Source organism: Myotis nattereri, assembly GCF_964212035.1.
Source record: "Myotis nattereri genome assembly, chromosome: 7".
NCBI classification, from domain to species: domain Eukaryota; kingdom Metazoa; phylum Chordata; class Mammalia; order Chiroptera; family Vespertilionidae; genus Myotis; species Myotis nattereri.
The window spans coordinates 18,562,051-18,589,163 of NC_138082.1; the positions used below are offsets into that span (position 1 = coordinate 18,562,051).

Genomic DNA, 27,113 nt, shown 5'->3' on the forward strand with positions numbered 1-27,113 from the left:
CTGGGGTGGGGGACCTGAGGCTGTGCCCACCACCTGGTGGGGCTTGACGGGGCTGGGGCCAGCTGGGTCTGGATCTTGCCCAGTGTGGGTGGGGCTGGCCAGGTCTGGGTCTTGTGCGAATTCAAGGTGCTCAGGGATGCACAGGGACTTGACTCTGGGTCTCACGGCGTGCCCCAGACTCTGACAGGAGAAAGATTTTCATATAAATTTTACTAATTTTCTTTCATCTCTGACAATTTTATTATAAAGGGCAAATAGCAATATTAAAATATTTCCTCTAATTAGTTCCCTTTTAATGTGCATGAATTTTGTGCACTCGGCCACTAGTCCTATATAATGAAAGGCTAATATGCAAATTGACCAAACGGCGGAATGACCAGTTGCTATGACGTGCACTTACCACCAGGGGGCAGATGCTCAACACAGGATCTGTCCCTGGTGGTCAGTGTGCTCCCACAGCGGGAGCGCTGCTCAGCCAGAAGCTAGGCTCATGGCTGGCGAGCGCAGTGGCAGTGGAGGGAGCCTTTCTCCCTCCTCCGTGGCAGTGCTAAGGATGCCCAACTGATGGCTTAGGCCTGCTCCTCATTGGGCTCCTGAACTGCGAGAGGGCACAGGCTGGGCTGAGGGATCCCCTGAGTGTATGAGTTTCATGCACCGGGCCTCCAGTATTTATATAAAGAAGTCATCATATTATATTTACCTTGAGAAACTATATTTTTTCTATGAAGGATCACTGGTAGGTTTTACAGTTTGTTTATATTCTTTTATCTGATTTATTGGGCAGATGGTTGGGTAGATTGCATATGGTTCCAGTTTCTTTTGGTCCTAGGTTTTCTCACTGGATACTGTTTCACATTGCAAAGCACATTTGAACACCCACCCCCACCTCCAACCCAGACTTTTCCAGTCTCTGGTTATAGTTTATTTTTAGATTTATAGTAGAATATTTTGGGCAATTTCTTTTTCTCTGATTTTACAGACTAAAATTTAGTGATAACTTTAGAAAACCAAGCTCAAAGAAATTTTACCTGGATACAAAAATAAAGCTTAGAAATATTAAATACTTGTAGCTTCTAGTGTCAGTCAGGGTCAGAACCCAGAAATGTCTGGTCTAGTGACATGTTGTGTCCACCCTTGTTTGTGCCCATGGTTATTTTTCCATTTATTGTCTGAATTTTTTTTTTCTGAAAAACAAAGATCAAAGTAAATCACATAGAACTCTATTTTATAACCCAATAAAGTTAAACCATAGCCTCACACAACCAGCTTGTCTCACAATTGTTTGTTTTGAGTGGAATGGATCTTTGAGAGCCCTATGAACTACTCAAACCATTGTTTTTTATTCTAAAGATCATTATAAAATTTAATCCTCAAACATGTTTTCTAGAATCTATGCTAACAAATTTATGGTCTCTTCAAGTTGGGTATCCTACCTTTTATGTATTTATAGCACACTGCACTATTTTCTCTTTTTTCCCCCAGAATTTTGATTGCATAATGAGACATATTAAACTGAGAGATCTATTCCCTAAAATTTTAAACTCTGTACCTTATACAGTGTACTAATTTGGCATGTCAATATTTAATATTCTCATTGGAAAAACACTGCACAATTTGAATTATAGCAACATCAACCAGGTTAATTTACCCATTTGTACTTTATTTTAATATCAGAAGGTTATGATTTCTCATTTGAAGCAGAGTAAGAATAGATGGGCGGAGGTGTTGATGGCATTTGGGCAGATTCCATTATTTATTCTGTGGTTTAAATAAAGCAAAGGTGAACACATAACAGTTTTTACTTCGTGCTTTGAAATAACTGTTTATGTATTTTGATAAACAGATTAATTTATGGGGACCAAAATCAATGGAAATTGGGTTACTAAAATGAGAACAGTATCTGTTAGTTATCTGAGACCAAACAACATCTAAAAGCTTAAGTGGATAGAGTGAATTAGTAGAACTAATTTTATTCCTAGGAGCAAACACAAACTCAAACTGAAGGTGTTTTCCTTTTTCTGTGTCTGAGAGTATAAAAACAGTTGTGAAGCTATGAGGTATTATAATTGCTCCTTGCATTCTCTTCTTATAGAAGCATACCCAAGGAATATATTAGCCAAAGGCAAAAGTAATTTTTCCAAAAATTTCTTAACTAAACATGAGAAGTATAGTTTAGTGGAAATTCTTGGTCTGTCTAAATTAGAAAAGTATTACCAAATTTTTAATATATTTTAATTGAATTTGAAAATTAGAATAGAGAATATAAAACATTGCTATCATCATTTTGCATTTATATTAGGTGTTATATTGCTTCAGAATTACTCTTTTATTAATCCTTTGTGATGGCAAAGAGCTATCCAGCTGCTCTTTTTGGAATTTCTCAATGCCTTCCAGCAACTCTTTTTTTTTTTTTTTTACTCTGAGACTTTGTCTAAATATTAATATTTTTATTTCCCCAACAGTGCCTTCTCCCTGTGAAATGAGGTTGATATTAGCTCCCCTAGATATATATTTATTTTCTTTGGATCAGCCTCTCGATCTCCCTGATGCTTTATTTTTTGATACTTTATCAGAGACTCTTAATTTTACATCTTGCTCTTGTTGTCACCATCAGTTCCTTTATTTTGTCATCTTGACAATTCTTAGTGGCTTCCCTCCTTTGTGAATACCCTATTATAGGAATGTATCATTAAACATATGTATGTGCTCATGCAATGTTCTTTCCTATCCACCCGCAGGATCACCGTTATAGATAATAGTTTAATGTTGTATTAGGAAGCAAAGCTAGAGAAAATTTGGGTGTATTTACTATAGAGGCCTTATATTAATAATTAAAAAAATAGTTTATATGTTCTAACACAGGCAAAAACAAACATCATTTATAACCTGACAACTTCTATGCTCTTAACTAAATGAGAATTACAAATGAATCCAAATTATGCCAAATTATATCTGTTTTATGCAAGGGTCACTTTTAAACATGCAAAAGTCACTTCTACCTTTCAGCATGTTTTATAGATTTTTTAAATATGCTTTTCCATACAGTGCCAGTATAATGTTGCTCTTTGCAGCTAATGACATTGGGTTACTTTCATGACAATGTTTAAATCACCAGCATTTCAATCTTTATTTTTGCTGAAGGTAAAAAAGAATATAGTGGTAGTCAGAATAATGTCCCCTCAAAGATGCCCCTGTCCGAATCACCAGAACTTGGGACTGCTACTTTATCCAGTAAAAGGGATTTTGCAGATGTGATGGAGGATCTTGAGATGGGGAGATTATTCTGGATTTTCCGAGTGAGCCCCATGTAAGAGAAAGAAGGCAGTAAGAAAGTCTGCAGAGATATAATGATGAACAGCAAGTGTCAGAGTTACTGCAGTGCTGGCCTTGAAAGTAGAGGAAAAGACCAGGAGCCATGGAGTATGGGTGCCTCTGAAGCTGGAAAAGGCAAAGAAGTAGAATCTCTCCTGGATCCTCCAGAAGGAACCAGTCCTTGCAATGTTTTGATTTTAGTCCAATGAAACCCGTTTCAAACTTCTGACCTCCAGAACCATAAGATAACAGTTGTGGTATTTTAAGTCACTGGGTTTGTGGCAATGTATTCAACAGCAATCCTATCTAATAAAAGAGAAACATGGTAATTGGCGTATGACCGCTACCCTTCCCATTGGCTCATCAGCAAGATATGCAAATTAACTGCCAGCCAAGATGGCGGCCAGCAGCCAGGCAGCTTGAAACTAACATGAGGCTTGCTTACTTCAGTGACGGAGGAAACCAACGTTCCCCGCCTGCCTTGCCGGCCTCTGAGCCTGCAGTTTAAGAAACATTGTAACAAATATAGAAGCTAAACAAAACCCCAGAAACCTGCTTTCAGCGAGCCCGGGATCTCAGAGCTGGAGTTGATACAGAGTTTTGATTATAGAACCGAAACAAACCAGATACCGACTTTCAGCAGCTGAGGCCTCAGAGCTGGAGCCAGAGCTAAAGCTGGCCCGGAATAAAAAAAAGAAAAAGAAAAAAAGGAGCAGTTGGGAGCTTCAGTCCCAGCCTGAAAACAGCCCTCAGCCCCTCACCCAGGCTGGCCAGGCACCCCAGTGGGGACCCCCATCCTGAAGGGTGTGTGACCAGCTGCAAACAGCCATCATCCCCTCACCCAGGCTGGCCAGGCACCCCAGTGGGGACCCCCACCCTGATCCAGGACACCCTTCAGGGCAAACCAGCCAGCCCCCACCCATGCACCAGGCCTCTATTCTATATAGTAAAAGGGTAATATGCCTCCCAGCACCGGGATCAGCGGAGCCGCGAGGCCTCCTAGCACCAGGATCAGCGTGACAGGGGGAGCGCCCAAAACCCCTGATCGCCCTGCGGCTCTGTGTGTGACAGGGGGCAGGGCCACAACCTCTCTATCGGCCCTGCTCTGTTCCTGATCAGCCCTGCTCTGTGCCTGATAGGGGGAGCTCCCCAACCCCCTGATCACCCTGCGGCTCTGTGTGTGACGGGGGGCACCCCAACACCCCCCCACGGGCCCTGCTCTATGGGTGATAGAGGGCGGCGCCCCAACACACTGATTGGCCCTGCTCTGTGTGTGATGGGGTAGAGCCATAACCTCCCCATCGGCCCTTCCCTGAGTGTGACAGTGGCGGCGCCAAAACCCCCTGATGGGCCCTGCTCTGTGCGTGACAGGGGGAAGCTCCCCAACCCCCTGATGGGCCCTGCTCTGTGTGTGACAGGGGGAAGCTCCCCAACCCCCTGATGGGCCCTGCTCTGTGCGTGACAGGGGGAAGCTCCCCAACCCCCTGTTTGGCCCTGCTCTGTGTGTGACAGGGGGAAGCTCCCCAACCCCCTGATGGGCCCTGCTCTGTGCGTGACAGAGGGTGGCGCGCAACCTCCCCATCGACCCTGCCTTGAGTGTGACAGGGGGCGGTGCCCCAAGCCCCCAGTTGGCCCTACCCTGAGTGTGACTGAGGGTGGCATCGCAACCTCCCGATCCGCCCTGCTCTGTGCATGACAGGGGCAGTGCCCCAACTCCCCAATCAGCCCTGCTCTGTGTCTGACCATGGGCTGCACCTAGGGATTGGGCCTGCCCTCTGCCACCCGGGAGCAGGCCTAAGCCAGCAGGTCGTTATCTCCCGAGGGGTCCCAGACTGCAAGAGGGCATAGGCCGGGCTGATGGATCCCCCCCCCCCCCGAGTGCACAAATTTTTGTGCACTGGGCCTCTAGTCTACACTAATAAAAGAGAAACATGCAAATTGGTGTCACTCCGCTACGCCCAGCAGCCAATCAGGATGAGTATGCAAATTAACCCAACAAAGATGGTGGTTCATTTGCATATGCAGGCATGGACTGAAGATAAAGATGACTAAAGACTGAAGAGGCTTGGCTTCTCTGCTGCGGCCGGAGCGAAGGCCTGGGTCCTGGGTGCCGGAGGAAAACAGGTGCCGGCAGCCAGGGGAAGGAAGGCCTATTGCACGAATCTCTTCATGCAACAGGCCTCTAGTAGGAAATAATAGCTATCTACAAACCTGGAATGATTTCTGTAGTCTTAGCACCCACCAGTGGTTGGTTTGAGCAGTTTGTGTTTCTCTGAAAAGAGCGCTGTCTATGGGCCCTGAGTCAGCAGCTCCCCAAAGGCCATGTCCTTACCTGATAGTTCCTTACTTGTCTGTATGGAGGCGGTAGAAATGTGGGTGTTGAGAAGCCAACCATTCTGGGTGTGGAAGTTAGTAATTTTTTAAAATATAACAAGTACACAAGTATGTACTCATTGATGTGTCTTGTTGACAAGTGTGTGGTCTGCATAGAGCATAGTTTTGAACTTGAACAAATGTTTCACCAACATATTACCAAAGTTTATAACTTTCTAGCCTAGAATTCTTGGGTCTTTAACATTTGTCATCTTCGCTCAAGCAGTTCCACATTTTAGGTTTCAACACTACAGCAAGGCAGCTTCAGGTGCCAATTTGAATATCAGGGTGTGTTTAGCTGACAGGAGGCAACATGACTAACATTCATTTAAAACACATAGAAATGTTTTTTTTATTATGTTTGAAGGGAGAGGGAGAGAGAGATAGAAGCATTAATGATGAGAGAGAACCATTGATCAGTTGCTTCCTGCACACTCCACATTGGAGATCCAGCCCACAACCCAGGCATGTGCCCTGACTAGAATCGGCTGTAACCTCTTGGTTCATAGATTGATGCTCAACCACCAAGCAACACTGGTTGGGCCATTAGACTGTTTTAATCTCATGCAGTGCAGGGCTGCCAGACTATTTTAACAAAACCATTATGCAGTCTGATCCCTTTTCCTTCCTTTTCCTGGTCTGTTATCTTTAGTCTGTTGGTTTTATCCTCCTGGTTATAAAATGCGTTGCTGCATTTTCAGGCATCACATCCATTACAAGTAGGAAAATAAAAGTCAAAGGGCAAAAAGCTTCATCCTTGTCCCTGTTTTATATATAGGAAAGATTGTCCCTCCCGAGAACTTCAGCCCATTGCTCCATGAGCAGCAGGACTCTCACATGGCTACTGTGACTATCCAAATAGTATAGGAAAGTGTTTTAGCTTTCTAAGACCTATAGTAAAGGGGGAGAGAGAGAGAGAGAGAGAGAGAGAGAGAGAGAGAGAGAGAGAGAGAGAGAGGAGAGAGATGACATGTGAATGATTGCAGGAGCCAATCTTCAGAGACTGCAAAGTACAAATTTTAATAAGTGATATCTGCAAGATGGATTGGTTAAATCTACTCTTCAACTGCCATCCTATGTAAAATGCTAAGCTTTTGGGAGCTTCTGTAGAAGACATGAAGAATAGTCACCAGATCTATTATTTATTAGTTGAGTCTTTTGATATTCTCCTTTAATTCAAAATGAAAATATGTGCCATGTGGAATTTTAATGCTTATTAATGTATTATTTTTCTTTCCATATATATATAATGTATATGACGAATCACTTTTTCATGATCTTTTTTTCTGTTCATAAAAAAGTATTAGATTCACAAATAATTTCTAAGAAAATGTATAATATCTCAGTAGAGTTTTCCTTACCAAGATCTAGATATAAAATGGTTTAAAATAAATGGTCCTTACACTTAGCAGTCTGATCAAGTTGCAAAATTCTAAAACATTTTGCCAGTGCTCTCACATACAGTATCTAGCCAAAACCAACAATTCTGAAATGAGATCTTTTTTATTATGTATTGCAAGTTTCCTTAAAAGAGAACATATTTCACAATCTCAAATGTAACATTGTTGCTCAGCAGTAAAGTTGATGTGTGCAGCATGTGGCCTGCGTCCAACCGCATCATCCATCAAGAAATTCGGGGGTTGATTATACTACAGTACAGTCCTACGGTGGAAAATTACCCACTTTCTCATGAGATACCATTTAAAACAACGTTTTTGAAATAAAATTTGTGACTTCCTGCTAACAGCTATAGAAAGGAGATGAGGAGGGGGATACAAAGGGGAAGGCTCTTTGTATAATGGAAAGGAAGAGGGAGACAGAAAAAGTAGGAGAAAAGCATTTCAATTGGCAATATCTCTAAAGAGAAAGCCACATGCTCAGCAAGCTTTTCGTATTCCAGCTCTGTAATGATTCTTGGGCTCCCGAGGCTTTCCAATCAGCCATTTATGAAAGGGTGCATAGTCTTGTTGTTTTAAATTAGGATAACCTTCACACTTAGAAAGTAGAAATGCAGATTAAGATGTTGATAGGGAATTTAGTAGAGAAGGAATTTGTGTTTTTAATCACTCAACTTTAATAATAACCATATTTAGGTAGATAGCTATTACTCAGTGAAGAAAAGAACTGAAGCAATTACTTTGACAATTAGACAAAACCATCCAGAGAGGATATTATCGAGTGTAGTTAGCTGAGTACTAGATAAGTGGCCTGCTACTCAAATAGAAGCCTTTTTGTTGTTGTTCTTCCATCGGTGAAAACTCTTGCATTGGTTTTGCTTTTGAGAAGAAGTCACTTAAAGATGTGGCTCAGTGGTTGAGCATCGACCTATGAACCAGGAGATCACGGTTCGATTCCTGGTCAGGGAACATGCCTGAGTTTCGGCTTAATACCCAATGTGTGGCATGCAGGAGGCATCCAATCAATTATTCCCCTCATCATTGATTTTTCTATCTCTCTCTCCCTCTTCCTTCCTCTCTGAAATCAATAAAAGTATATATATTTTAAAAAGATGAATGAGAAGTAGAACAGTGATTGTTCAAGTTTGGAATATTATCTAGAATCTTAGGAAGTTTGGTCAGTGTTCACTAATTTGGGAATGTAAACTAATCAATTTAAAGCAGAATGACATAAATTTCAGAAATGTCTACAATAAGCACTTTAGAGTACAAATGGGGAAGAGGAAAACCAATAAGAGGAAAGCAAGAAAGTCTTCTTGGAAGAGGTAATCTTGAGATGGGCTTTCTAAGTCTCAAATAGAGCAAGAATGGTCAGTGGGAAGAGGGATACAGTAATGTCATTTATGGAAGAACAAGTTATCACTAGTTATCAGAAGCAAAACAATAAGATTGAAAAGTACACTGTATATATTACAAGCATATTACAAGCATGTTTGTAAACAGGAGAGTAATGTGGTTCAGGGGAAGAATAATGGAAGCCAAACCAGAAACTGTAGTAAGTCATTACAAAGGAATAAAGATGTGCTGAGATACAGCAAGCACATGGTAGGTCCTGAAATGTTTCTCAGCCTGAAAAAATACCCTTTGCTAATGTCTAAAATAGACTTTGCAGGTCTGGTGAAGTTCATTTATTGCCAACTAATTTGCCTAGGTATATTAGTATAACATTTCTATTAATTCCAACAATGAAAAGAGATTTTTCTCATTATTGTGCTTTCTTCTATTTATTGATTGCCCTAAGAAAGGAGAGAGAGAGAGAGAGAGAGAGAGAGAGAGAGAGAGAGAGAGAGAGAGATATGCTTTTTTCTTGGCCCAGCCCAAAATTGCTTGAGTTGACAACTGTGGATAAGAAGAGAGGATAAGAGCAATGGATGAGTAAAGACAAGCTTAGGTTGGCAAGATTGTTTCTTTACTATTGATGGGAAGCTGATTAGGCACAGGAGCATTTTAGATCTTTGGCCTACTTAATGGCTTGTCTATTTGCCTGATATATTAATGCCATGTTTTTCCTGAAGAAAACTCTTTTTTAATATAATGAGTAAAAAAGATCACTTTCGTGGAAATAGACTTAAAATTTGAAAATTCCTTAACTATAATAATAATTTGCATAACAACATTATTCTCTTAATGCTTATAATTTGGGCTTAATTGTTGTGTTTTTAAGGTTTCATTACTTTTCAGGTTCAAAGTATAGTTACATTTTTACATTAATGAAATATAAGGCAGCTTATTTGATAATTGAAGACTTCTTTTTTTAAATATAGAGAATACTCTTTCTTGTAGACTGTAATTATAGCTATGTTCATTGTGTCCAATTATACACGCATTATTAGACCTTCAAAGCCTATAATAAATTCTGCATTTTACTATTTTGGGGCTTTTGCTTAATGGCCCCAAATATTTATATAACCAAAATATAATTTATACTTATAAGAAAAAAAAAACACTTCTCTCAATCTCTGCATTTTTAAGATACACTTTTTTTTTCCTAATAGAAGAAACAATATTTTAATGGCAAAAATGGGATACAATATTATTAGTAAATGATTTTAAACTTATAATGAGCACTTATGTTCATGTTTATAGTCTTATAAAATAGGTGTATATTATATAACCTTTTTGTTAAATCTAATGAAATATGAAAGCATCATAATACTCCATATAATACCTGAATTAACAATTCTGGATATTGAATAATTTTATTCTAATGATTATGCATGTATTTCTTTCCTGAATTTACAAAGTTTTAGGATCTTTCGAAGCATAGTTATTTTATATGGAGAAACATCTACTGGATTAGTAATACAAACAAGGGACTAAGAACTTAGTAATATTATTATTGTGGTATATATATTGCACATATATTTTGTGTAATTTGAAAGTAGATTTATTTTTCTTGGTAATAGCTTCAGAATTCAGGGTAGTTTATTTGTCTTTTTGTTTTGGTTTTATTCATGATTCATTTAATAGTAAAAAGTAAAATGTCTATACGTTTTACCAAAATAAATAAATATAATTTGTATCTGAACATATTTTTACTTTTTAAATTAATTAATTAATTTATTTTTGTATATAAGCATTTGATTCCATTTCATATATCTTGCAACTTAGATAACTTTACTAAGAAGTGAATTGTTGAAAATAGGAGGTCAGTATGTTAGATATATTGCATTGCTTGCCAAAGATTTATTTTGTTGACATGTAAAACTAGATACTGTGGATTATCAGTGCCTTGAAAAATTGTGGGTTTTTGTGTGTGTGTAGTGTGGTAATCTTCTGCATATGAATTGCCATTGAATAGGTAGACCTTTCCTTGGTGTTAACATGTTAGTTTTCTATGTTTCAAGGGAAAGCTGAAAGGCAAAACTGATTTTCTGAAAAAAAAAAAATTCTTAAGAGACATTAGGTTTATTAGAGATGATTATATAGAATAACATCACCGCTCTTGACCATTGTCATGTTAAAACCAGTGATTTTTTATGATTAGCTGTGACAAAGATAGAGAAATGATATATGATTGTTGTGAGAAGAGGGAGTAGAAAACCAACAATTCTGTATTACAGCAGGTGGAAAAGTACTGTCAGTATTTTGGATTGTTTATAGTCTTTGCCTATAACCTAACTTAGAAGAAAATCCATAGAGATAGTCCTTTGAGTAGTTTGGTATGAAGAAAGGGTTCATCAATCACTTCTTTTCCATTAGAGTCTATATTTCCAGTGAGTATTAAAAGACATGTTAGAAAACATGAGGAGATAGCCACTTGAGTTTTCTTCCTTCCTACATTAACACTATATATAAAATAACACTATTGCATAAGTTTGAAGGATTTGGATATTAAGGACATTTTTAAGAGATGTTTTATACCCAATTATGTGGATTAAAATTAGAAAAAAACAATTTTCTGAGAAATTAAAATTTTTCAGGTTGATTTATAAGTGTGGACATAATTTCAAAAATAATAACCAACATTTAATTGAGCTTATATCTGACAGGTGCTTTCCTAATATCTGACAGGCACTTTCCTAAATGCTTGCTATGTAATTTAATTTCTACTTAACATCCCATCACTCATGTTCTACCAATGAGGAAACAATGTACAGATAGGTAATCCAGGTTCCAAGTGTGGAGACATTATTTTAAAGTCTTAAGAAAATTATGAAAGGAAAAGCCATCTCAAGAAAGGTTATTGTTTATAAGCAATTTCTAGGAAAATTCGATTATTAGAGTTTAATGTTGTATATTGTTTCATGAAGCTAGTCATTAAGAACTACAATCCATGGTTACTAATCCATGCACTTGACCTGTGTTAGTCAAGCTAACAGCAAACCGAAAAGTACAGGGAATATTAGGAGCTACCTCAAACTATTAGGATCAAATTCAAAATGCCCCAAGATTATATAAACCATGTTACTTTAGTTTTCCAAATGCTAGTGTTTGCCTTTTTCTCAAGATTTGGAATTCAGGGATAATTCTGCCTATTACTAAATATCAATTATGTGAAAAAAGAACAGTCAAAAACTTATTTAAAACTAGAGGCTCCATGCACGAAGATTTGTGCAGGAATAGGCCTTCCTTCCCCTGGCTGCCAGCACCTGCTTCCCTCTGGCACCCTGCACCCAGGCTGCTTTGCTCCAGCTGCCGCCAGGCATCTGGGACTGGGGCTGCTTCACTCTGGCTGCTGCCGCCACCCACTGGGGTTGTGCTCTGAGCTGTGCTGTGGCAGCTCAGAGCACGTCCCCATCCCTGGTGTGTGTCTGCTGGGGATGGGGGCGGCACATACAGTCCCCTCCCGCCCATCTGCACGTGCAGCATCTACTGAGCGGTCATGATGGCAGTCTCCTCCTGAGCCACTGTGATGCCCCGCTAATGTGCATGTTACCTGTTTATATAGAGAGATAATAATTAGAATTGTTACATTTTAATGCATATTAGACATTACACTAAGCACTGTTTATGTGTTATCTCATTTAATCTCTATTTTATACAATAGAAAACTGAGTCTTTTCCAGGTGCCAGGTCCAGGGTTCATAAACCACAGAATTTGTAGGGTAACTGCAGTATAAGCTCCATTGCTTAAATTTAAATTTTTACTGTGGTTCTTTTAGCATCTCCCTCTCTATCCCTATCTCTCTCTCTCTCTCTCTCTCTCTCTCTCTCTCTCTCTCTCTCTCTTTCTCTATTTGTATATACACATATACACAGAGATACATACACACACATACACGCCTACATACACAAATATATATATATATATATATATATATTTGATCACGACATCCAAAATCCTTTCTATTTTTTGTCAAACTAATAGCATATTTATGTTATAACAAAATAATTTCCTGTTGGCAAAAAATGTTCTAGAATAAGAATTATTTTTATTAATACACTTGCAACTTTGTGTTCATAATTGTCAGTGCTTCAGTTTACCCAAGATGAACTAAAGAGGCATTTTCCATGATTATCTGCCCACATCATTCTTTGTTGCCAAACAGTTTGAATATTGCTTCAGCGCACGAGCAATATTGATAAAGATGTGGGTGAGGGCCCAGGGGGAGCAGCTGATCTGTTGCATAAGAGGATGGAAAGATACCAAGTAAAGTTAAAATAAAATAAATGAAGTCATTCAACCAGATGAAATGCTACAGGTCACTGAAACCTTATATTGAGAAGACATAAAACAGTACACAAGCACGCAGAACCATAGACTCTTGTGCATTCTTATCCCTACGTAAGTGAAGTAAAGCAAGGACAGCAAGGCTCAGGGGAGTTTAAACAGGCAGGGTTAAGGGGTTGATAAACACTGCAGCACACAGCACCTCTCCTGGGTGCCCTTGCAGTGGGATTCCCTCTCCTTGGTAAGGACAACAAAATGTTAAAACCTGAACTAACACTCTCTCTCTCTCTCTCTCTCTCTCTCTCTCTCTCTCTCTCTCTCTCTCTCTCCTCTCTCTCTCTCTCTCTCTCTCTCAAAAGAGTGACTGGAGGCAGAGCCATATAGTATAGGGGAAGCCTTGATAAATTTCCAGAGGGGTCTGTGCTGCAGTTGTTAAATGCTGCAATACAGGAAAGTAATTTGAGTTATTTATAAAAGGAGGGTTGATTAAGCTGTGTACTTGCAAGTATCGGTACTGGTGCATATCTTTTATTTCTCCCACTGAATTTCACAGAACTCAGGGCAGATAATAAAGCTTTAGATCAAATATATGCAGTCACTCCTGTTATGACTGTAATATTGGGCTGGGTGCAAACAAGCCCCAGTGTACCTGAGACTGTAGCAGGTTGCTGCTTGGATTGCTCTCTTTGCCCCCTTTTCTTACCCCAAGTAAGAGTCGGTACTCAGTACCTCTTTATTTTTGCTTTTTTTCACATGGAGTAGAAGAAGGAAGATGCCAACAACGTTCACCATGCAGAGGGACATGCACGGGAATAAACAACGGATGAGAAATATTTTACTGCATGGCAAATAATCGGAACCCATTTATGTCTGGTCCTTGCTTTTCTTAAGCTGTCATTGTTTGGATCCATTTCTTTCTATAGTCTTTCCTTATGTACCATCATCTTATGTCTTTATCAGTTTTCACCTTGGTCCAATTGACCATCAATTCTACCACTTAAACTTACATTTCTCATTGTATTTATCACTTGGGTTGTATACAACTGATGTCCAATTCTGACTTCAACCTGTTTTTCTAAATAGCTTTATTGAGATGTTTTTATAATCTTGGTTCTTACCCCTGTGCCCTTCCTCCTACTCAATTTCCTCTCCCCTGTTCGCCGGAGACTTACTGGGGTCCCAGTTGTAGCCCTCTAGCTTCTCTCTGGAATCACCAGCAAAATACAGTGAATGCCAGACTCAAAGATTACTGCGCTTTTCTAGTCTCCATCAGTCCTACCATATAACATATGATACAAATAAGGCATGATGATGTGCACTCATTCCATCTTAGCCCGTTTTAATATATAAATTGAGACTCAAAATGATTTATCTAACATAATTCCAATATACATCTCTTAAATTCCAAAACTTACTCTTTAGAAAAGGCTGAATTTATAATTAATTTTGGCTTTCTAATTTATCAAGTAGGTACCAAAAATAGTTGTCAAAAGTTAAACATCATCACAATCGGAAACCATTGGCTTTGTGGTTTTCTCTTAAATTGGGCCAAGTTTAGGACAGGATTCTGTACTTTACTTCAACATGGAAACTGACCTCAAATCCGTGTCTTAAGTAGTGACACTTTCAGTTATCCCTAGATTATATGTTGGTTATATTTCTAAATATCCTCCTGGAAAGAGATGTTAATGATAGAGCTCTTACGAGGAGGAAGTTGGACTTCAGCTTAAAAAAGCATCTACCCTTTGTCACTAATATACTAAGGATGTGTGAAATGGAAAAATATATATTCATAACTATACAGAATTCTTGTAGATTGCTGAAACATGAAATAACCAAATAAACTTTATTATTGAAATGGGTTTCTTAAGAACATAAATGTGTAATGTAACTTTCCAAACTCATTAAACCAGAAAGAACTACAGCAATTTCATACCATGAAGTTCAATCTGTATAAAATGATGTAGCATAAAATGTTCAGCTGCTAAGATAGCAGGAAAGTTCCAGGAGGTATTTTCACAAATCTTGAAGTAGTTAACCTGTTTTGTTGATCTTCCTCATCCCATTTGCCAAAATAATGGGGCCCGCCTTGCCCAATCTTTGGAGTTTATAATTTCATTTAGTTGAATCTGTGTATCTTGGAATGGTCTTTAACATATTAGAAAGTTCAACAACTTTGTTTCTCAGTTTTTATTTTAAATTTAGTAAATAAAACAAGAATGAAGTAAAGGATACAAGATAAATGATATCACAATGATTTTTTATGTGAGGAAACAAAACATAATAAAGTCAAATGACTTTTGCTCAAGGCCACTGGTCCCCCATTGTTAAGAATTGTCATTTGAAAAATAATTGGGAAATGGCCTGGCTTGTGCACTAACCAAAGTGTAAGTTCCCAGGACACCATAAAACAAAGATGTATAGATGAGGTGATGGTGCATTCTGAAAGTTTATTAGGCTGCATATTTGCATATATGTTAACTTTCCATCAAGGGCATTTCAATTGAGTTTCGGGAGAAATTCTCGACATTTATGTGTGTATTTAAGGAATATTTTTTATGAAAAAACAAATCTACAAATTTCAGTTGAGCATTTACACTATTTTATAGAAGCGGTAACAAAAAATGGCATTACCCTTATTTATAAATAGTTGATTTAATTAACATTAGCTAAAATTTGACTTTATCCAACCTGAAGACTTTTCCTAGACAACTGATTATCTTTGGAATTAAGCTAAAATGTTTAAATGTATAAATTATACCACCTAATTCAAGAATAAATCATAGACCAAATAATTTACATTTTGTTAAAAAGAATTAGGGTTGAGTTCTTAAACTGATAATATGGGTAATTGTGATGATATTGCATAGTGTGTGTGAATTTGCTCTTTGATAAATGGCCTTTTGCTGCACAATATCTATTTTCTAAGTCACTCCTAGAGGCCTCTCCCACGGAAGAGCCAGAACAGGGATCCAGTATTGGCTTCCTCCTTTAGTGCTGATGACTGGGATTAGCACTTCCAGCCCTGTAGACAGGCAGGCAGTGGGGTAGCTCAACCCACTCCAAGGTTGGAAGAACACAGTTGGACAAGAAAAGTACAAAGGAAATGTTAAGTTTATTGGGGGGAAAAGGGAGACATTTGTAATACTTTCAACAGTACATAATTTAAATTTAAAAAAGGGAGATGTTAGCCTTTATGACTACACTCCTGGGCATCCTATATAATAAAGAGCTAATATACTAATTAGACCGGATGGCAGAACAACCTTTCGGAACAACCTTCTGAATGACCTTCTGGAATGACCAGTGGGTGGAGGGTGGGGCCGTGGGGCCTCGAAGCAGCCTGGCTGAGAGGGCCTACACTTGCACGAATTTTATGCACCAGGCCTCTAGTTACTAATAAATCCCACGAAGGAGTGAAACTATCCCATCTACTCAGTGAAAACTGAAAGGAAGTTGCTACTTTCCAAATCTGGGCAATATAATTTACACTTAACTTGGAACAAAATCTACAATATCCCAGTTTTTAAACTTAAAGTAACAGGAAAGTATTAAAACTTCAAATTTTCATATTTTCTTACCTGGCTTCTGAAAATGAATGAACCTGATATCTTATTTTGACAGATTTCTAATTATTAAGTTTTGTGCACACATTTGTTTTATGACTTTTATTCCATTTTTGCTTTGCCACTTTTTTTATTGTTGATACTATTATAGATGGCCTCCATATTCCACCCTTTGCCCATCTCCACCTAGTTCCTTCCCCTTGCCCTCTGGAACTTCACACTATTGCTGATGTCCATCAGCTATGCATACATGTTCTTGACTAATCTCTTCACCTTTTTTATTCAGTCCCCACCCCCCCTCTCCTGTCGGATAAGTCAGCCTGTTCTGTATATCCATGCCACTGGTTCTATTTTGTTCATCAGTAAAAGCACACTTAATTATTTAATGTTCTTTATTGGTGAGAACAACTGTGAGTTGACTCTTCCTGTAGGTAATGGTGTAAGTGTTAACATACTAAAGTGACACTGGTCATGCCTAATGAGGAGCTATATGTTAAATTGATCTAAGACATTATTCTGTGTCCTAGTTTCTTCTCTTGCTTCCCATTTTCTCATTTTCCACAGAGCACCTAGAGGGATCTTTTAAATAATTAGCAATCATATAACATTCTCCTATGTAAAACCATTCAATGATCGTAGAATAAATTTCCGTCTTTTTTTCTCAGCTGATGAGGTCCTACATGATCTGGTGCTTGGTTTTCTATTGCTCCTCATTTATCCTTAATACAGTCCTCCTTGCCTGCTCTCTTCAGTTTCCCTGGCCTTTCTTCTGTCCCTTGAATACACCAACTCCTTGCAACCATGCAGTCACCTGTGTTTGACTACCCATACTTAAATCCTCCTAAGATACTTCTTCCTTCTTGCCATTCTGATGTCAACGAGAATGTCACATCTTCAGCAAGGTCCCCCGTTACCACCTCATTGGCTATCACTTTCTTCCCCCAGTCATTGTCGTGCCACTTTATGTTTCTCAGATAGCTGGGTTAGTGTGTTTATTTTAATGTTGCTGTTTCTTCTCCCCCATTCATATGTGAGCTTCCTGAGAGGGATGTCTCTATCTGTTTTGAAGGTTCTTAATAGATACTTTTTGAAATATGGAAAAAAAATTGCATGTTAACAAATGCCTTATAAATCCTGATTCATATTTAAATATAAGGTGCAATTATTAGCTGAGCAACAATTGATAAGTCTTATCTATATTTGTCCTGCTAAGCTGTATGTAGACATATATCATGTGTGAGTGTGTGTTGTTATTTAGAGTAGATATGTGGCCAATAAATATTCATTGGGCACATATTTTGATACTGATATATTTTCAAACCACCACGCACCTTCTATGCTGGAAATAATTAGAGCCTGTGAACCAAAGTGAAGGAAACATTCACAGTGAAAGTAAAGACAAGGATATCTAATTAGCCTTTCTTGTGACAATCTTTTTTTGGATTAATTTTCTTCTCTTTGAAAAGTCTAATGGTGGTGCTTATGTCACTGACTTTACTGATAATTAATAGTGTTCTTCATACACCTACACATATTCTCTCCAAAATATCCTTGTGTAATGCCACTACTGGAAAGAACAATTCAATTAGAGAGGAGAGCTTTTGGAGTACATATCAGATGGTCTATTGTAGGGAATGTGCCCTATTACAAAAGAGAGCAAATCTCTGCTAGAACATAATATTTTATGTAACAGGCCGGGTACATTGTTTAACAAAACATTTTATGGATATTTCATCAGGACACGGCTTGGTTAAAGAGCAGGGCTAGCATTTACCCACGTTTTCTTTTTGTGAATCCTTAAGACGGTTCCTGTACTATTTCCACCCTAGTCACAAGCTTATTAACTTGGGAATGAGGTGACAGGGCCTTTGTCTTTGAATCCTGTAATTATAATTAATAGTAAGTTAAAGGGAAGCAGAAAGCTTATATTCAAAGTTTAAAGTGAAGTGACTCTGGCACTTAGGGCAGGTGCCAGGAAGATATTTAAAAAGAGCTCATTATTCTTATTAATTAGAGCTTCGGGAAGACATCTCTGAGAATGCAAGTCATTCTGTGGTGACAAGAGGGACACTTCTTTGTGGACAGAGCCCAAGGAGAGACTGCTGTCTTCATTTCAGCACGCCAAGGCCCTACCTAGCAGAGGCCTTCCTCCTGGCCCACAACTGCTTGGTGCCAGTTGTATACCTGAAAACAGGGAAAGGAGTCAGTGTGTGCACACTGCCCACTGTTTCTCTGAATGCATTCCTGAAAACTGTGTCATGAGAAAAATTCCACCAAACTTTTGTGTTCATTTGTGAAAGTATTATATCTGAGGGTTACAATTCAGTCAGTAGATTTGACTTCAAATCAAACACAGCAATGTCCAGGGATTATCCAAACCCACCTGGGAAACATCATTTCTCTCTAAATATCCATAATTTTCGTGTTAAACTTGCTTCCCATGATTATAGAAGTTAACCGCCAGATTATAATGAAGCACAATGATGTTGATTAATGATATTAGCTAAACTTTTATGGAGAGCTGACCATGTTCAGATATTGTTCCAACCACTTTACATAAATTAACTTATTTTATCCTCACAACTTCCCTATGGATCAGTTTTATCATCCCATCCTTTTCACAAATAAGGAAACTGAGGCTGAGAGGTTGTATAATATAATCAGCTAATAAGTATAAGGAGAGCTAGTATTCAAATCTAGGCAGCCTGGCCTCAGAGAGCTTGTCGCTCTGTACGATGATAATGTTCATTGAGCTGTCACTACATGGCCAATCCTGTTGTAGCCCTTTATGTGTTAACTTATTTAAGTCTCAGAACACACCTATGAGAGCAATGCTATGTTCTTCCTGTTTTTCAGAAGAGGAGCCTGAGGCAAAGGCTGGTGAAATAACTTATCCAAGGATGCCTACTAGTAAACACTGGAGCAAGAGTTCAAACATATCTTAGTGTGAAGCCCACGGCCTTAAACACTAGTATATTCCATGCCATGCAAGTGATTTGGAACAGGCTCAAAAGCCAAATTTGGCCCATTACCTGGATTTATAAATAAAGTAGTATTGGAGCACAACCTCGTTCATTCATTTATATGTTATCCATTGCTGCTTTCATGCTACAATGGCAGATTTGAGTAGTCACAACAGAGACCATATGACCCATAAATTACTATCTGGCCCTTTACAGAAAAAAGTTTGCCAACCTCTGCTTTAGAACATATGTACTTTTCCTCAATCATCTTTGATCCATCCATCCACCACTCTAAACCTAGCCAGTGCCTAACTAATAGAAAATAAGTGATAATAGTTATAACCTTTCATACATCCTTAGAAAATGACAGGAAAAAGGTCAACTTTTTAGAAACTTCAAGATGCATCTCAATAAATCCCCGAGACAGAGATAAGACAACATTTGACTTGACATTTGTTCCTGTGTCATCCAAAAAAGGAAAAAAAAAAAAAAAGCAGCTGAGACTCTGAGCTCACTCTACACAGAGACATGGACTCTGGGCACAGTCCACTCAAATTCGTATCCTCACCCTGCCACTTCCTGGCTTTGTGAGCTTGACCTGATCACTTAACCACTATGTGCTTCAGTTCCATCTGCAAAGTGAGGATACCAGTAGACCTAATTCGCAGGGTTGTCGTGATCATTAAATGGGTTAATGCATGCAATTTTAGGATAAGAACTGACTCCCATGGAGTGGTAGTTATTTCTCTTTTCTTCAGGTTCTTTGAAAGACTGATGCAGAGATAAATAGAATGACAAAAGTTGAGGCCTCAGTATACTAGGAAAATTATCAGTGCTTATTAAATACTAGAGGCCCAATGCATGAAATTCATGCAAAAGTAGGCTTTCCTTCCCCTGGCTGTCGGCACTGGCTTCCCTCTGGCACCAGGGACCAGGCTTCCCTCACAGCCCCTCGTGTTCCAGAAGGACGACCGGAAGGGCATCCAGTCTAATTAGCATAATATGCTTTTATTATTAGAGATTCTCTTACATTTATTGTTTACAGGACATTCTATAAAAGAGGTGATTAAAAAGGCAATGCTCTCTGACAACTTGAAGTATAATACAAGGCTCATAATTTTAGCACAAGGGAACAAATTAAATACCTTATCAAGTTCAAAATGCAGTACGTCAGCCTTATGTAGACAGGGATGTAGGAGGCGAGCTGTCACCTGGTTTCTCCTACAACACCAGAGCATTTCACCTGTCAAGGGCAGGGTCCTCTAACCCCTTTATGACTATTATGCCGCATGGTACCCAGCTCCAATATATTCCTGACAATTCCTAGATGGTTTCTGTAACTCAGGATTTAATGTGTAAATGACTTGAGCATTTATGGGAATGATAATAATTATTTTCAATCTCTATAATAGTTATTATTGATGTTTATAATGCACATATAAATAATAAACTATGAAATATTGACATGAAGTAGAAGTAGCTAAAATCATGACCCTTGAAATCAAACTGCCCTGAATTCAAAGTCAGCCGTCTATCCATTACCAAATGCAAACTTGAGCAATTTACATATCTCATTAAATCACAAAATTAATGGTGTCAAAATCATTCACTCAGATATATATTTATAAATACATTTTTATTGATTCCAGAGAGAAAAGGAGAGGGAGGGAAAAACATCAATGATGAGAGAGAATCATTGATCAGCAGCCTCCTGCATGCCCCTTACTGGGGATCGAGCCCGCAATCTGGGCATGTGCCCTGACTGAGAATCGAACCTTAACCTCCTGGTTCATAGGTCAGTGCTCAACTACTGAGCCATGTCATTTGGGCTCAGTCTATTTGAAAAGCACTTACTGAATAGCTAATGTGCCAGCATAGTTGGAGTTGAATATATATAGCAAACAAAGCAGCCATATACCCTGCCCTCATGAGCTTTAATTCCACTTGTGAAAATTAAAAGCATTTAGTATAAGTTCTGGTGCACATTAACTTTTCAAATAATATTGGATATCATTACCATTAATTGATGATGATGGAGGAGGAAGTCTTCAGATGCCAGTACCTCATTATGGAGTTGATAACAACACTAAACTTCTGAATATGGGGAACAGTGCCAGCCCATGTGTCTGTTCTACATCTTGATCATCTCCCCCTGAGAGTGATCTGAGTTGGGAGCTCATAAATGGAGATCTGGATCACTATGACCCAGTCTCTGCTGATGCTCTTGGTTAGTGGCCAAATCAATGACAAGTGTTTATGGGCTAATGGATGTGAAACATGAGAAGCACTAAGTTCCTTCTGATATATGCTGGAAATATTTCTGTTCACTTAAAGAGCATTTCATGAGTGAAGTAAAATATATTCTTTGCAGAATAGAATATCAGCAATTGACCGAAAGTTGTGCAGAACAATTAGAAAATGAGAGATAATTTTTTTAAAAAGAGTCCATATTAGAAAATGAATATTTGAACAAAGACAGGAGAGTGGGATCAGTCTGTGTAAAGTTGAAGTAGAAGTAGATACAGGAGGCCCCAAAGCAGAAGAGATAAGAATCTGGAAACCACTTCCAAAACTGATGAGGCACCAATGATTTGTGTTTATTTATATTTTTCCTTAACTCCTACAAATAGCTCCCCTCACAAAAGTCATTTGAGAAACTTATCTTTCAAAGTTCGTAAAGACATCAATGATTTAGTTATCTTCACTTAAAGAGGGTAATTTATCATCTAGTCGAGTGTGCATGTGTCTGCCAGGAAAGCTGCGAGCCAACATACATCATACTCATAGCTTCAAGGATTTGGTCTGCCTTCTTATGTGTATTTGAATATAGAATTCATTTCAGCCTGACATTTTTTACCTCTCATCATATTTTTCTTCTAATTAAGTTCTATAAATGTATCCTCTACCCAGTTTGAGCTGTAATAAATTCCTTTCCTAAATTGGCCTTCTGAAAATCACAAACCAACATTATGATGAATTGCAAAATGAAAAATTTCCCTTCCACTGTGTTTATTTTGAGGAGGGAAGTACTGGAGAAAAATGAAACAGTGCTCCACTAAAAAGAAGGCCCTGCTCATAGTAGTTACATGCCTGTGATTTGAATGTTTGCAACAGTGGTTAACCCCAGCAGATTTCCCAAACTGTAGAGGTCTAATGCAAGAAAATGAATTTTCAGTTCAAAATTTTGAGGTCAAATGGAAGGGATCCATAATGAGAAAAGTTTTAATCTCATGTTAGCCCTGGAACTACCCATGTAGGTATAGACTGATATATATATATATATATATATATATATATATATATATATATATATATATATATATTTCCTAAAGTCTATATTGAAGAAGAAAGGGACAAGGACATTCAGAGAATGCACTGTGGGAGAAATTAATGGGTAATTTTTTTTATTTTTAAGCCATTGTTTCATTTCACTATGTAGTCAAGCAAAAGCATTATGTCTTAGATTTGAGAGGGCTATGTTGAAATCGAACAATTTGCTGCTATTATTTAGGCTGGTATTTTAATACGTGCTTAACATTGGGCACATTTGTTCCATTACATTGTAAGGCATAGATGAAACTCTATATAAATAAGATTAGAGCATGGCCATAGATGAAATATCAGGCATTAACCTTGTAGACTCTTGATTTTGGAATGGTTTAGCTCCAATCTTTGAATAGCCAGAGTGATCATAGCCTGGTTCAAATAATTCTACTTAATGTGTTAAGTGTTAATTTCACATACTTCTTTCTCATTTCCCCCTATGCCTTTATAGAGTGGGGAATTGCCTGATGCATCCTGAATTCATTACTGTAATTTGTGTACTGTGCATTGACTGAAACCAGTTTAAGTGGCATATTAGCACAGAATTTGAGCTCCTTTGTTTTGTGTAGATAGTAGGCCATGAAGTTAATGTTTCATTTATAGCATTTATTAAAGGACTATGATGGCGGTTATGATTTATGATCTTTTCCTGGCTAATGCCTGGTTTAAGATATACTATAATCTGCAAAGAATTTTGATTTTCTTAAGAATTACCATGGCTACAGATCCAACTATCCTAACACTGAATTATCATTGGCATCACTTTTTCTTACTAAACCACCACCCCCCCAACCAGAATTATTGTTTTAAAATTAGAATTAGACATGAGCAATTATCTAAACCAAGCATCTCATTTGACACATAAGGAATCTGAGATCCAGTGAAGTTAATTAGGTTGATGGCAATCAGAAAGTGATTAGTGTTAGAGCTGTAGCCCCCCGGAGGTAGACACTGGCTCCTCTGAACTCCAGACCAGCACCCTAGGAACTGTCCTGCCTTGCTGAAGTGGAATAGCCACTGCCATTTCCTCTGTTCACAGTGTGAAAGCATTCGCTCTTATCGCCCCCTAACGCTCTCCTCTGTCTGACTGTGCAGCATCGTGATGCACCCCAGCAAGGACATCCTAATCTCCTGCAGTGAGGACCGCCTCTGGAAGGCAGTGGCGCTTCCCAAAGGCAAAGTGCTTCTCACAGGAACCGGCCACAACGACTGGCTTTCCAACTGCTGCTTCCATCCCAGGTCAGTTCACACAGTCCCGGAATCAGCCGAATCTCTCCCGGGAATGCACTTGGCTATTCTGTTTCTTCACTCTCCTGGCTTTTTAAATGGAAAGATGAATAATAGACTAAAACTGTACGTTTCATATGTACAACTTGATGAGTTTGGAGATAGGTATATATTGTTAAAACCATTACCACAGTCTATCCTATCAATATTTCTATCATCTCGGAAAGTTTGCTGCTACCCACTTTATTTATTATTATTGTTATCATCACTGGAACACTTAACATAAGTTCTACCTCCTTAGCAAATTTTTAAGCACACAAGATAATAGATCTCTAAGACTTACCTTGTATAAATGAAACTTGGTACTTCAGTGATTTTGATGGCACTTTTTTTTTTCTCTGCAACCTTACAACCTGAATTTAGAAAAGTGTAGATACGTGCTCCTTTGGCTTTCATTATATTGACTTTATAGATTGATTGCTTTTGATATTTGGTACCTGTAAAACTTAGTCACATGCTGATACATTTAACAGAGTACAGAGCTTCCCAGAAGAATCATTATTGATACTTCTTGTACTCACAAGCTCTGACAAGACACATGGCTTTCTAGAAAATAATGCATGCTAGTGTTTACTTTGCCTCAGTTTATCATGCAGGTTTTCCTTTTAGAAATAAGTTATCTACCAAAAAGGATCAGAAGATAGTGATCAATTTTGTTAAAAATTAAATGGCAATCAAAATATTAAAGAGATTAAAGTTGAACTGAAAGCATTGAGTTCTGTAGTTTTTAGAATTCATTGAATTTTTATACTGCAAAGGCCAAGGACACAGAAGGAAAGATATTGTTAAACACATAGACACATTAAAAGCTCTGCCCACAGGTGTTTGTAGCCAACTCCCACTGCCAATTCCAAATGACTTCTCATGTTCATAATTGTTCTCAACATTTGCAAGCAGTCTTGCATCCGGCTCTTTCTAACACCGTATTATTCTTGGAGACTCATAGGTTTGGTGTAATTTCTAAACCATTCCATTGGGAAATTTTGTTCTTAGGAGGACTCTTATTGATGTATTTTCATAAAACTCAATTTTTTTTTAATCTTGGTATGATCCAATATAATAAAGTGGTGCCCTAGCTGGTTTGGCTCAGTGGATAGAGCATCAGCCTGCGGACTGAGGGGTCCCAGGTTCGATTCAGGTCAAGGGCACATGCCCAGGTTGTGGGCTTGATCCCCAGTAGGGGGCGTGCAGGAGGCAGCCGATCAATGATTCTCTCATCAATGATGTTTCTCTCTCTCTCCTCTCTTCCTCTCTGAAATCAATAAAAAATATTTAAAAAAATTATAAAATAGTAATACGCAAATCGACCAAAAGGTGGAACATCTGGTCGCTATGATGCACACTGACCACCAGGGGCAGACACTCAACGCAGGTGCTGCCCCCTGGTGGTCAGTACGCTCCTCCTCAGCCACAAGCCAGGCTGATGGCTGGCGAGCTCAGCGGAGCCTCCGAGGAGGTGCTAAGGATGTCAGACAACCCCTGAGGGCTCCCAGACTGCAAAAGGCTGCAGGCGAGGCTGAGGGACCGAACCCACCCCCCTCTCCTCCAGTGCACGAATGTCATGGATAGGCCTCTAGTTGTTAATACAATTGGATAGAAAGAAACTGAGTTAATGAGAGGAGTAAACTATTTTTTTTTTAATTTTTGAAAATATTCTCAAAGTCTAATTTATCTTTAGTGCTAGATGTTTGAACTTAAGTTGTGAGCATGTATGCATTCTGTACCTGTTAGGAACATGAAGCCCATCTTGTAAGCAGAGACAACCCAATTAGAAGTGTAACCTATCACTTACGGAGCTACTGGGCACAGTAATCAGATTTCCATAATGCCCAGTTACCATGACAGCCAGTGACTCAGATATTGTCTCATTAGTTCTTGACCAGCACAGGTTCTTTTAATAGATTTTCCCACTCAATTACTGAAATTAAAATGGGGTAAAATACATCATTATTCACTCATAATATGAATTTACGTTCAGTACTTTCTTTGGCAAAATTGTAGTAAAATGCAGCTACACTGTTTGCTTTTTTCTAGTGCACGAGATAAAAATAATGGGAGAAAATACATTTAACCATAAGTGTTTTTAAGTGAGTGATATTTAATAGCAAATATTCTTTGGCAGGATCAATTAAAAGAAATAAATTATTGTCAAAATAACAGTAAAAATCTTTTTTTTAAATAGAGATTGATTTTTTTATTTTTCAATTAGAGTTTACATTCATTATTATTTTGTTTCAGTTTCAGTTGTACAATCTAGTAGTTAGACAGTCATATGTTTTACAAAGTGATCCCCCCAGTATTTCCAGTACCCACCTGACATCATAAAGAGTTATTATAATATTATAGACATGTTCCCTATGCTTTACTGTACATCCCTATGACTAATTTTTAATCCCTTCACCTTTTTCACCTAACCCTCTCCCATCTGGCAACCATCAATCTGATATCAATTCTGAGTTTATAAATCAGATCTCATTGTGTAATGAATGCTTAATATATGCAAATCAACACTGAAGATCATATATATGTAACATATATAAAATACATGCATATAACATGTATTTATATGATGCTATGTCCTAAAGGTTGTTGAAATTCATGCTTTCCAAAACTTATATTTGTGTCATTTGATTTTTATTTTGGCTTAAGTAATTTAGTAAAAAACAGTTTCTTTTTGAAGACAACATTTTTCCTATTTATCTACATGCTTTACCTATAATTTAAAAATAAAACAAAATAAATTTGATTCTAATATGATACTTTCATATGTAGTTGTTTCTCCAGTTAAAGAATGCCATGATAATCTCGCTTAGAGACCATCTTTGTGATCTGCCGGATTCTGCTCCCCGGGAAGAGACCCAGAATAGACACACTATACGTACTGGCATCTGCCGAATTGCTGTGCCCTTCACAATGAAAAATAAATGTGTACATTTTATTCTTATTTATTTTTTATTGTTGGCACTATTACAGATGTCCCTCATTTCCCCCCTCTCCAGCCACCTCCATCCACCTCTCCTGTCCCCCGCCTATGACCATTTTTTTCTGTAATTTATAATTATATGTATTCTAGATTACTACAAAGTTTAAGCCACTGTTTCTCCTGCAACAGTGATATAAACCAGACTTCTTTTGGGGTCAGTCCTACTTGATAAGACAGTGGTACAGCTTGACTGACCCAAATCAGTCCTCATTGCCCTGTTTCCCTGCCCTACCA

At 38.2% G+C, this 27,113-nt stretch overlaps 1 protein-coding gene across 1 annotated transcript in view; it reads left to right on the top strand.

Moving 5' to 3' along the window:
• SPAG16 (sperm associated antigen 16) overlaps positions 1 to 27,113 on the top strand; it is a 640,972-nt gene that overhangs the window by 266,416 nt on the left and 347,443 nt on the right. The window contains exon 11 of the mRNA XM_081095737.1: positions 23,705 to 23,848. Within this exon, the coding sequence (XP_080951863.1) occupies positions 23,705 to 23,848 (144 nt within the window). The remainder of the gene's footprint in view (positions 1 to 23,704; positions 23,849 to 27,113) is intronic.